The sequence below is a fragment of the Gymnoscopelus microlampas genome (assembly GCF_963454915.1).
Source record: "Gymnoscopelus microlampas genome assembly, chromosome: 18".
Classification (NCBI taxonomy): Eukaryota; Metazoa; Chordata; class Actinopteri; order Myctophiformes; family Myctophidae; genus Gymnoscopelus; species Gymnoscopelus microlampas.
In genome coordinates this window covers 914,394-927,747 of record NC_139955.1, presented here as the reverse complement: position 1 = coordinate 927,747, position 13,354 = coordinate 914,394, and the positions used below count along the sequence as shown (strand labels likewise).

The 13,354-nt window shown below is 44.1% G+C and overlaps 1 protein-coding gene across 1 annotated transcript in view; it reads right to left on the bottom strand.

Annotated features, from left to right (window-relative positions):
* Window positions 1-1,904: 1,904 nt before the first annotated feature.
* Window positions 1,905-13,354, bottom strand: part of LOC311033458 (transient receptor potential cation channel subfamily M member 5-like) — a gene marked incomplete at its 5' end in the record, with an annotated part of 47,159 nt that continues 35,709 nt past the window's right edge. The window contains 4 exons of the mRNA XM_084040969.1: window positions 1,905-2,046; window positions 2,231-2,339; window positions 2,788-2,853; window positions 3,043-3,114. Coding sequence (XP_083897095.1) covers window positions 1,990-2,046; window positions 2,231-2,339; window positions 2,788-2,853; window positions 3,043-3,114 — 304 coding nt within the window. The 3' untranslated portion in view covers window positions 1,905-1,989. The remainder of the gene's footprint in view (window positions 2,047-2,230; window positions 2,340-2,787; window positions 2,854-3,042; window positions 3,115-13,354) is intronic.

Sequence of the window (13,354 nt, the reverse complement as noted above, 5' to 3'; positions counted from 1 at the left end):
ATAATTAATAAAATAATAATAATAATAATATTGAAAAAAAAAAACACCCCCTGCCCCCCTATAAAATCCGCCTACGCGGTACAGGGACAGAATAGTAAATATTCTTGGTGGGGACTGCGTTTGCCCCACTGACTGCGTTTTCCCCAACTGCCACTCAAAGTGAGTACTGGCCAATCACAGGGTCACCAGATAATTCCTTGTACTCTACTACCTTACTATATACACTTACTATACACTTACTATATACTATTATATACTACTTAAATATACATCTCACTCAGCGACCCAGGACAATTCGACCCGGTCAGGTCGGGTCGAGCTGACTCAAATTCGCGGCTGGGCGAATTGTCCTGGGTCGAATTATCTGGTGACCAATCAAACGATCAGGGGGGAAGCTCTACATGACCGAAACGTTTTTTTTTTAAATAAATGTTCTCTTGAAATGTGCAAGTAGCAGTGTCTCTCCTTCTTTGATATTCATTTTATCAGACATATGCTCCCCTTCCTACAAACCCATTGTAACTTAAACTCCATTTTTAGCAAATAGACACACGTCCTGCTTCTGGTGGCAAATGTTGGACAGTAAAGATCATATACTTGAGTATTTCTTTCTTTCTTTCCATCCACTACATTTCAGATATTTTAACTCTACTACATTTCTGAGAAGATACTCTTATGGACTCACACTTTTCATCTGCTTCAGTCCTATTTCAAATATGGTGAAAATAGCAGATCTACAAGCCCACAACACGTCGCACCCCAACAAGTTGTGAGCTTGTAGATCTGCTTTTTTCCATTTGAAAATAAATGACGTTTTCAGATCATTTTCTTTTTCTTGTCTTTTTCTTTTAAAGATTACAACATTCTCCTCATGACAAAACATCATAAAAAACACTCATGCTTATGGTTTTTATTAAAGTCATCTTATTGAATACAATAATACAGATAATCAAACATAATGATGACATGATTGTGAGTTGAAGGCAGATTACATACCGTAGGCACAAATGGTTTATATAAACAGTGGTGGAGAAAGTACTCAGATATTTTACTTAAGTAAAAGTAGCAATACCACAATACAAAAATACTCTGTTACAAGTAAAAGGCCTGTGTTCAAAATGTTACTTGAGTAAAAGTACAAAAGTATTGGCATCAAAATATACGAAAAAGTCAAAGTACTAAAATGTTTGAAAATAGCAGATCTACAAGCTCACAACGTGTCGCATTGGAAATTGGAAATACTCAAGTAAAGTACAAATACCTCAAAATTGTACTTAAGTACAGTACTTAAGTAAATGTACTTAGTTACTTTCCACCACTGATGATAACATGATTGTGAGGAGAAGACAGATTATATACTGAAGCACAAATGGTTTCTATAAGGCAGGGGTTCTCACACGCTTTCTTTTCAGGGACACTAGATTGATACTATTTTGACCCCCATCTGAAGAGATGTCGTGGCAGGGACCCCCATCTGAAGATATGTCGTGGCAGGGACCCCCATCTGAAGATATGTCGTGGCAGGGACCCCAATCTGAAGATATGTCGTGGCAGGGACCCCCATCTGAAGATATGTCGTGGCAGGGACCCCCATCTGAATATATGTCGTGGCAGGGACCCCCATCTGAAGATATGTCGTGGCAGGGACCCCAATCTGAAGATATGTGGTGGCAGGGACCCCCATCTGAAGATATGTCGTGGCAGGGACCCCCATCTGGTTTAAGGTCACTTTGCCCACTTTATTGTGCTTAAAGGAGCACTTCACTCATTTGGACAGACATCATGTTTCACAATAAAAGCTATAGTTTTTCCAAAATAGAATTCCCAAAACCAGTTAAAAAAAAGAAAAAGAAAAGATCCATACATTTTAAACAAGGATTTAAAATCCTCCTCCTCCTCCTCTCCAGAACACAGGTCAGTCATGTTGGCGTAGACGCTCCACAAAGCAGACGCACGGCGCTGGATTCAAACCCACAACCTCCAGGATGTTTAGGTTGAGCGGGGTTTGGTCAAAGCCTCCAAGATCTGACTGAGAGCATTCTCCACCTAGTGGACACACACAGTAAGAACAGCATAAAGGTTTAAATGATAAAACTCTGTGACAGAACGGTGGACAACATGTGTAGTAAAGTGTTCTATGAGGATTCATTACAGATCAAACAGAACAATGCTTATCCGTAGGAACAGACACTGAGGAGAGAAGAGGTTTGAATCAACATCTGGACGTTACCTTGGTCTCCAAAGCTCTCTGTCTCTGCTCCATGTTGACTGTGGTTTCAGTCAGTTGTTTAGTCAGTTGTTTCAGCTGTTTCTGTTGTTCTTTTTCCATTCTGTCCACTCTGCCAAAACACACACAGATTGATTGATTGATTGATTGATTGATTGATTGATTGATTGATGTATTGATTGATGTATTGATTGATTGATTGACCACCACTCTAAAGCTGATTTGACCATGGAGGTGGGGTGAGCTGGGAGAGTTATATTTTGTTGACCGCTTTTGTTATTTGCTCACTGTTCAAGTTATTTTGTGTACATATTTATTACATATTTATTACACATTTATTACATATTTATTACATATTTATTTATTGTAACTTGTAATAATTGGTGACACACTGCAGTAAACATTTTTAAACTTGAGCATTCGTTTGGAACTGGAATCTTTTAATGCACGTTTCTTTTCTTTTATACAGTTTTAAATCTCCCTGGCTTAGCCTGCCGGCTGAACTTTCATTGTTATCAGCCGCAATAGTAGTGATTGACATGACGTCATTGTCATCTCACCTGTCAGTCATCTTCTCAATCCTCTGGTCAATGGTTTCTGTCTGCTGTTGCAGCTTACTGTCCACTCTGTTACACACACACACACACACACACACACACACACACACACACACACACACACACACACACACACACACACACACACACACACACACACAGTTCAGTACATGTATTGCATACAAGGTGCAGGTTTATGATGAATTTAATTATTAACATGAAGTTAAATCACAAAGTATTTATTATTTATTATCTCACCTGTCAGTCATCTGCTGAATCCTCTGGTTAATGTCTGTGCTGTCAGTCACTTGTTTCAGCACAGTGTCCACACTGTGGAAATACACACAACACAACACAACACATTGCAACGCAACGCAACGCAACGCAACGCAACGCAACGCAACGCAACACAACACAACACAACACAACACAACACATTACAACACAACACAACACACCACATTACAACACAATAAAACACAACACAGACATTTCAGTGTTGCAGCTTTAGGACAAAGTAAAACGATAGTTACGTATGTAACTACAGTTCTATGAGTCCCGAATGACCGCCAGACGCAGTGCTTAAAGCACTGAATGGTTCCCTTCGCGCATGCACAGTTCGAGTACGTATACCAACGTCGTCACTTGTGACCCCGGGATGAACCGGAAGAGGCTATATCTTCCGGTGTCACCAGGGGGTCAGTCCCTACAGAATCTTCTCGCGTGAACACGAGGATTCTGAGCGACAGAGTGCTCTGGCGGTCATTCGGGACTCATAGAACCGTAGTTACATACGTAACTATCGTTCTATTTCGTCCCTGCTAACCGCCAGAGGCGGTGCTTAAAGCACTGAATGACTCATACCAAACGACTCGTTTGGTATGAGTAGCAATAGGAATAGAGCGAGGAATCCTGGTTACAAACCTTAGACGGTAGAACCGGACTCTGGCAAGAGGACCACGCCCAGTGGATGGGGAGTGGCAACATTCACCCTATAAAATCTAGAGAACGTGCCCGGTGACGCCCATAAGGCAGCGGCACAGATGTCCTCCAAGGGTACCCCTCTCAGGGCGGCCCACGACGTGGAGACGCTCCCGGTGGAGTGGCACTGTATGCCGGGTGGGATGGAACGGCCACTTGCCCCATAGGCGTGGCTGATTGTGTCCACAATCCAGTGGGACAGGCGCTGCTTGGAAAGCGCGCACCCTCTGTTAGGGCCGCCGTGACAGAGGAACAGCTGTTCAGACCGCCGAGTATGGGCGGTTGCTCTGATATAAGCCCTCAGGGCCCGGACAGGGCACAGCAGCTCCATCCTGTCGGCTCTCTCCGCAGGCGGAGGGTTGAACCGGGCCAGCCTTATGGGCTGGTTGAGGTGCGCAGTCGACAGTACTTTAGGGAGAAAGGCTGCGTTCGGCCATAAGGTGACACCTGACCCGTCTGAGTTCCACCTCAGACAGGACTCGCTAACGGACAGGGCGTGCTACTCCCTGACGCGCTTCGCCGAGGAAATCGCCAGGAGGAAATCGCCAGGAGGAATGCGGTCTTAAGAGAGACCCACTTCAGCCCTGCCTGCGCCAAAGGCTCAAAGGGAGGCCCGCATAGGGCATCCAATACAGTGGTCAGGTCCCATGCTGGGGCTCTCGGGGCTCTCGGAGGATGTAGCCTCCGAGCCCCCCTCAAGAAGTTTTTAGCGTCTCGGCTCGAAATGGCTGCCACATAAACCTTTAGGGTCGAGAGAGATCGGCTCTTACCCAGGAAGGACTGTAGGAACTCCAAGATGGTAGGCACGGAGCAGTGCACTGGGTCATCGTTCCGACCCGTACACCAGTCGGGGAACAGCTTCCACCTGTTGTCATATTGCAGCCTGGTGGATGGCGCTCTTGCGTTTAAGATGGTGTGCCTGACCGGCCCTGCACAGCTGCTCAACAGCGGTTCGGGCCCTTCAGTAGCCAGACACACAGTTGAAGGCGTCGAGGCTCGGGATGCAGGATCCAACCTCCCAGTTGTGAGAGCAGGTCTCTCCTGTCGGGGAGGCGGCATGGCGCCCCGCGGCAAAGCTTGTGGATCAGGGAGAACCACGTCCTCCCTGGCCAGAAGGGGGCCACCAGCAGTATTGTGTGACCCTCCAGCATGACTCTCTGAAGGATCTGACGTATCAGAGGAAGAGGCGGAAAGGCGTATAGGAGCGCCTCCGGCCAAGGGTGCGCCAGCGCATCCTGACCCAGAGGGCTGGTCGTCTCCGCCAGGGAGAACCAGCGCGGGCAGTGGGTCGATGCCTCTGAGGCAAAGAGGTCCACCCCTGCCCTGCCGAAGCGGCCCCAGATGGTGTGCACCACCTCCGGATGGAGGCGCCACCCCCCAGGTGCACCGCGCCGCGTCGTCATCTCAAACCATCCGCATTACTGTAACAGCCAAGCCTGCATCCAGTAAAACATATCGTAGAACTATACGTTTTGGTAATCACTTTTACGCACACCACCTGTATTAATGCAATGACCTTATCAATTTTACGCACATCACCTGTACTAATGCAATGACCTTATCAATTTTAGGCACATCACCTGTACTAATGCAATGACCTTATCAATTTTACGCACATCACCTGTACTAATGCAATGACCTTATCAATTTTACGCACATCACCTGTAATGCAATGACCTTATCAATTTTAGGCACATCACCTGTACTAATGCAATGACCTTATCAATTGTACGCACATCACCTGTATTAATGCAATGACCTTATCACTTTTACGCACATCACCTGTACTAATGCAATGACCTTATCAATTTTACGCACATCACCTGTATTAATGCAATGACCTTATCACTTTTACGCACATCACCTGTATTGCAATCACTTTTTACGCACACCACCTGTTTTGCAATCACTTTTACGCACACCACCTCTATTAATTAGTAGCCTTTATAAGGACAGCACCTCGTGGCAATCAATCTCTTCTTCATCAAAAAATACAGTCATGGCATCCATCCAGCCAGGGAATCGCGGAGGGAAGGTGCTTGTTAATGACGGGTACCGTTACACCAAGAACAAAACTAAGGGGGAAAAAATATATTGGCGGTGTTGGAGGAAGGGGTGCAGCGCATATCTGCATACACAGATCTTTGACCTGGACGAGGAAGGAGTAGATATCCACATCCTCAATGTGTCAGAGCACGACCACCCCAGCGAAATGGGCCTGATAAAATCCAGCGCCATCAAACAACAGATGGTCGTGGCCTGACCCCTCAAGGCCTGTGAAGAGGGTCTACGATGAGGTCGTTCGGGATGCTGAGGATGACGACGCGGTGCCCGAGTTTAACGCGGTTCGGTCCAAACTGAACAGGACCCGGGCGGCCCTTGTCCCTCCTATTCCCCACCACGTGGATGATGTTCGTATAGAACATGAGTGGGCCGAGACATGGCGTGGGAGGCAGTTTCTGTCGCACCAGGACAATGGCTGGGGGGTTCTGATTTTTGCAGTGCGATCCAATTTTGAGAAGCTCAGCAGGTGCCAGGATGTTTACATGGATGGCACATTCAAAAGTTGCCCCAGACCCTACCAGCAGTTTGTCACCATCCATGGGAAATATCTGGGTAGAGTTGTGCCACTAGTGATGTGCCTGGTGACCGGAAAAACCGTCGGCCAGTACAGGCAAATCCTGGCCCATGTGAAGCGCAGGGTGCGTCGCGTGACAGGGCACCCGTGGAGACCTAGGCGCATCATCACGGACTTCGAAAGTTCCCTACTGCTGGCCATCCAGACAGAGCTGCCCAACAGTCGGCCATCGGCCTGTTATTTCCACTTTTGCCAGAGCCTATGGAGGCGGGTTCAGGATCTTGGCCTTGCAGGGCCATACCGGAGGCACGACAGTGTGCGCCGGTGCATTCACAGATTCATGGCGATGGGGTACCTGCCTCTGGCCTTGGTGCGTCAGAATTTTCTCATCCATGCAGCATCGGCGCACACTGCTCGGGTGAGACGGCGGTACCCCAGGCTGGCTGAATTTATTCAGTACCTGGAGCGCAATTACATCCAAGACAACTGCCAGTTCCCTCCACGGCTGTGGAACGTTTTCAGGAGGACATCCGACAACCGCACCAACAACTACGTTGAAGGTAAGAAGTTTGGGTAACACTTTACAATAAGGTATACAAATAATATAGTTAGCCTACTGGCAAAGTTCTGAGTAGTTAATTATTAATGATTTACCAATTACCATTATCTCGTATTAACAGTATGATCATGGCATTTACAGATACATTTGCATGTCTTAAAAAAAACATAATTCTCCAATTGTAAGAGAATGATCACATTGTAATTTGAGAATTATCTCGTTATGAGATACTGACCATTTTATTATCCAAGGGCTGCCATAAAATGTTAAAGTGTTAAAAAAATAAAATAAAAAAAAGGAAATGGTGCACCCTTTCATTATAAATGTTTTAATGCATTACAGAGCATGTGAGCGGAGCGGAGCGCGAGCGGAGCGACGCGATTTTGACGTGAGCGCGGAGCTGGTTATAAAAAGGTTGGAGCGCTACTCAGAGCGAGGACCGCCTCCCGCTCCAGGCTGCCCTCGCGGGGGCCGCGCACCGAATGTTTGAGCATGCCCGGTCGCACGGACTCAGAGACACACAGACATCCGCAGTGCACAGCGCACCGAGATGTCATTAGAATTTCTACTTTCTTTTTCTTTTCTTTTTTTTACTGTTGAGCGACCCGGTTTGAGCGGAGCGTGGAGCAAGATTTGCGCAAATCAAACGTGAGTGAGGAGCGACGGGGAGCGGAGCGCGGGGGGGTTTAACATGAGCGAATAGCGAGCGGCATTTCAGCCCCCTGGAGCGCGGAGCGGCATTTTCACCCGCTCCGCTCCGCTCACATGCTCTGATGCATTACATGTTCGTATAGGCAACTGTAACAGAAAACTATGGGAAATACACTAATACGTTTTTGTATTTCATCAAAGGTTTCCATCAAAAGTGGAACGCAGCACTGCAGAGGCAACATCCATCCCTCTGGATTTTCCTGCGTCAACTGAAAGACCACCAACGTCTCGTGGAGGTCCAAACGGCAGCTGCTGAGAGGGGAGAGGCTCGTCCACCACAACGAAGGAAATGGAGGCGCCTGGAGGAGAGGATTACGCGCCTGAAGCGCGAATATAATCAGGGAGTCCGCACACTGGATGAATACTGGGATGCGATCCAGTATTCCCTCCACAACTTCTTGTAGAAGATGCGCTTTTTGGGAGGGTATTTTTCTTTTCTTTTTTCTTATTGCCTTAACACTTGCATGACTAAGCCATCATTCTGACCGATTTTGAGAATTTAAAGTGGATTAACTTCTCTCATGAAGCTCTGGGAGAGTTCCCCTTTCATGACTTTTCCTAAATATTTGTTTCAAATCATCTCCGTTTTTTTTTTCTTTCTGAAACTTATTATAAATATGAAATATATACCATATATACCATCCCAGCCGTTATATTTTGGCTACATTGACCGTTCTCACCCTTTCTCCCCTCAACTCAAGTAGTTGACACCTCCAGACCCCCCACAGAGCGGCCCGTAGACGAGCATACAGCTGCTTCGCAACGAGTCTATGTTGCCATGTCTGCTTATTATAAGCGACTTTGGGCTTGTTTTTCCACGTCTTTCTATTATTATTATTATTATTATTACCCTTATTATTATTACTATTATTATTATTATTATTATTATTATTATTATTATTATTACATTATAATGGTAATAATGTTCTACTCCACTACAGCTCAGAGGCAAATCTTGTACTTTTACTCCACTACAATTATTTGAAAACTTTAGTTACTTTGCAGATATAAATATCTTTTCATACTTGTTTAGATTAGAGCTTCATGCATGTCCTTTTGTAAATTATTTTTATTAGGTAAATATTCATAGAAAGGTCTAACCAGGGACTGGGGTTGCAAATTAGCGTCGGCTATAAACCCCATTTACAATCCAATGGTTTCATGCCCCAGTGTTTTCTCGGGGCACAACGCATGCAGTAACATTTTCATAGACCTGAATGCTTATTTCCCTCGATTTGGCAACCCATTTCACTGCAGTGTACAGAGTGTGCGCTACAGATCGCGAAGTTTTAAAATGCTGGGCCAACAGATCTGATTCTGATCTACAAGCAGATGGTTCGTGAAGCAGCGACTGTTTTATGTTTGTAGATCAGATATTTAGCGCAGGAGTAGAGCAAGAATGAGCACATTTGTGGAACATAGCAATGTGTTCACTTGTTGCGCTGAAGGGAGGAGGAGAGGAGACACGTTTGTGAGCGACGTGGACAGCTGATAGAATGAGAGCTTTACGCTCGGAAAATAGTGTGAATATTATTATTATGAATGAATAATAATAATATTGGTTTGTCAAGAGATATCCATGTGTTTTGGACAATGGAGATAGTCACGTAATAAGACAGTGGCTTCAGCGTTAATAGGCTCCATGTTTCACTGAAGAGTTTAATGTGACGCTACAGATTGCGCTGTTTTATACGCTTTTTTTTATAAAGATTTTACATACAGAATCTGCAGTTACCATTACATTTTATAATACTATTTTATAATGTTTGTGCGTTGTGCCTGCCTACAACAACAACATTATGTGGGTTCACTGACTGAGCAGAGTGCAATTGAGATGTTAATGGCTATTTAGAAGACAATGGAACCCCCACGGTTTGGGGGAGAAGCTGTGAGCTAGTCTGGAGCACAGAGGTGAGACAGTAGCCAATAGGATAGCCTTATTTGGGGATCAAAATGATCGTATTTCAGGCTGTGTAGGTATAAATGAAACCTCAGTCATGCTAGTGTTAAGAGCTTGCAGATTGGCTGTTTATTTGCTCATCTTTGAGTATAGGCCTACTGGGATGCGATCCAGTATTCCCTCCACAACTTCTTGAGAAAGGTGGACCTTTTTTGGAGGGTATTTTTATTTTATTTTGTCTTAATGCCTTGCAGATTGGCTGTTTATTTGATCATCTTTTAGTACTTGGATGCGATCCAATATTCCCTCCACAACTTCTTGAGAAAGGTGGACCTTTTTTGGAGGGTATTTTTTATTTACTTTGTCTTAATGCCTTGCAGATTGGCTGTTTATTTGCTCATCTTTGAGTACTTGGATGAGTTCCATTATTCCCTCCACAACTTATTTTGAGAGATGGACATTTTTTGGAGGGTATTTTTATTTTATTTTTTCTTATGCCTAATAGCTTGCAGATTGGCATCTTTTCTATTCATATTTTGGATTGTGTATAAAAATTCCTATACCATAACCTATTGACTTGTGTATATTTTTACATGATCTGCTTGTATTCAGTTCAGATGTTTTCAGAGGATGTTTACATGATTGGAGTATTTAGTCATTTGTAGTTCATTTGCGCTACTTTTCTAAGTAGTAAAATGCTCTGGTTTTTCAGGTGTTAAAAAAAAAGTACTCAATCGTTTTACTTTACCAATATTTACCAGTACCAATACTGCAATGTAGAAATACTCTCAAAAAGTACATAAGTATTGGTATCAAAATGTACTTAAAATACCAAAAGTTAAAGTGCTTGTTATGCAGAAGGTCCCATTTCACAAGTTTTCAAATGTATTAAATGTATAAAAATCATTTAAAGATAGCAAATCTACAAGCTCACAACACGAACACGAAGGATTAATATTAATAATATTATTATTATCATTATCGTATTGTCCTTGTCTGTCGGTGTACAGTTGGTGCAATGGATAAATATATATATATATATATATATATATATAACCTAATAATAATAATATATAGCTATAATAACTCGTAGATATAAAACATTTAAAATCGATAAAATACATCTAGTCTTGATCTAAGGACTAAGGCTATAGCAAAGATGAATCTGACACATGCATAGTTTCAGTGTTAAAACGGTTAAAATCATTGCTGTCTGTGGTTCTATATGGGCTGTACAAATCATTTTGATAAATAATAGCTTGCAGCAGCGTAGCCTATTAAAGAAAAATAACTAGCCTATAAACTTCATTTAGTTCAAAACTTTGAATTATTAACTAAAAACTGAACCAGTTCATTTTAAAGTTTGTGACTGGGTTGGGGAATAAAATAAAATAGGCCTATTTATAAAAATAACATTTTATTTTTTATTGTCATCACGAATCAGCGTCAGCGTCTGGCGACCTGTTTCCCAACCTGTTTCCCGTGTTTATACTTTACGCGCGGGGCGCACAAGCTCTGAACAGTCAGACATGCAGGTTGTCTAGTTACAGCATGGCTCAGAAACTAATAGTGACATTCTGGAGCTGGACACCTTGGACACATGCTCTGATGAGGGAATTCCTCACCATCACTCCAGAGCGCAAGAGCACATTGGGATAGTTTAATAGCATTTACTGTATTGTGTGTTCTGATCATGGGCCACATGTGCTGCTGCTATTATAGTGTTCTGACGGTCGGGTCGCTGTGCCACTGCAAATAACACCTCCAGGTCAAAAGTAGTTCCAGCGGTACGGTGGGCTTTATACCCAAATGACAGCCGTCAGTCACAGCTGTCATTTGGGTATCAACAGCATCATTAGCTATAATAGGCGAGTGTTACAGGTCTACAAGCTCACAGCAAAGGTGTTGCTGATCGCCGCGTTGTGAGCTTGTAGATCAGATAAACTCGGGGCGCGACACCACAATGGTAGCATGTGTGCGTTCATCGTATTCTTTATTATGGTGAAGAAATTGATGCTATTGAAGGATTATTATTATCGTTTTGTCCTTGTCTGTCAGTTGGTGCAATGGATAGGCCTATGCCTACAGTAGCTGAAACACTGTGAGCATACTCTTCTATTGCATGTGAATGCGCAGAATATGATAGCATAATAAGGGTAATAATAATAATAATAATAATAATAATGATAATAATAATGTAGGTCATGTGGAGCCCACGGAACTCCCATGCGAGAGAGAGGGTCTATTTATTTCTGAGGAGGAGTTTCTCACAGATATAGGGAAAGTCTTTCTATTGCGACGGGAGAGAGAGAGAGAGAGAGAGAGAGAGAGAGAGAGAGAGAGAGAGAGAGAGAGACCGCTTGCGTTGTAACTTGTGTTGTAACTAACACCGCTTATAAAGGTATTGTATTATATTATATTGTGACACCGTGACCAGTTGCACACACGTGCAGAGAGAGAGAGAGAGAGAGAGAGAGAGAGAGAGAGAGAGAGAGAGAGAGAGAGAGAGACACCCCGCTTGCGTTGTAACTTGTGTTGTAACTAACACCGCTTATAAAGGTATATTGTATTATATTATATTGTGACACCATGACCAGCTGCACACACGTGCAGAGAGAGAGAGAGAGAGAGAGAGAGAGAGAGAGAGAGAGACCGCTTGCGTTGTAACTTGTCGCAGCAGCACAGTAGGAAATTACGTTCTCCCCTGCATGTAGACATATTCATATCTTGCTAGAAGTATAAGCTCTATATCTGGTTTATTGTGGTAGGATGCAAGATTTTGCGGGGCCATAAGTTTTATTTTGACCACCTATTCCCGACCGCGGGTATTTAAATACCGCAAGATTTGCGTTGAGTACTGCGGGCAATTAACATGGTTATAATACTAATACTACTACTAATACTAATACTAATAATAATGATAATAATAAGTTTAATAAGTTTTCCCCCTTATTCATAATACAGACAGTGGTTGAAATAACGGGAGGTTGAACCAGCAGGACCTCCCTTTAGTCTGAAAGTTTGATGGGTCGAACTAAAGAGATGTCGGATTATTGTGACTTGTAGGACGTCTCTATAGTACGACCCGGTCTGAAGTCGAACTAATGGGAGGTCGAACTAATGGGAGGTCGAACTATTGGGAGGTCGAACTAATGGGAGGTCGAACTAATGGGAGGTCGAACCAGTGCCACGTTACCCCAAAGCCGAGGATCTGATCCGTGCCGGTTCAACTATTGTCACCCTGGTCTTGGGAATTGCTCCCGGCAGTGGACCCAGATCCTCGACTGATGGTTGCATACAAACCACTCCCTTTATGGACGGCCGGTCCTTGTCTCCCGTAAGGCATTCCCGGCTGGCCCACTTGACACCAACCCGAACCCGATGAGCGGGGCTTCTGTCCAGGGCCATAGCCGTGAGCAACCGAGTTCCAGCACGTGCTCCGGTCAATGCCTGTATCTTGACTGTAAAAACCTTTGTGTACAGTTCTATGGCATTGGAGCTCCAGGGCGAGGCCTCGGTGTGCCAATCCAATTCGGGCCCTTTAGGTCTCTGATTCGGCCCAAATGGAGAAGCTCTTTCCCACGGGCTCACATTACCTGGAGTATGCCAAACTGTCAGTATTAAATTAGCCATGTCAAGCACAAAACCCTTCTTTGAGTCTTGCGTCAACACCTCAGGGAATAATAGCTGGCCATCCTCTCCCGGGCAAACTAGGAACACCTCACTGCCTTGTTCAAAATTACCTCGTTCCGGATATTACCCCCAGACCAGATATGCACCTTGTATAGCGATATCCATTACACTGGTATCGGGAGACCAAAGGGAACAGGTAGATCCGAAC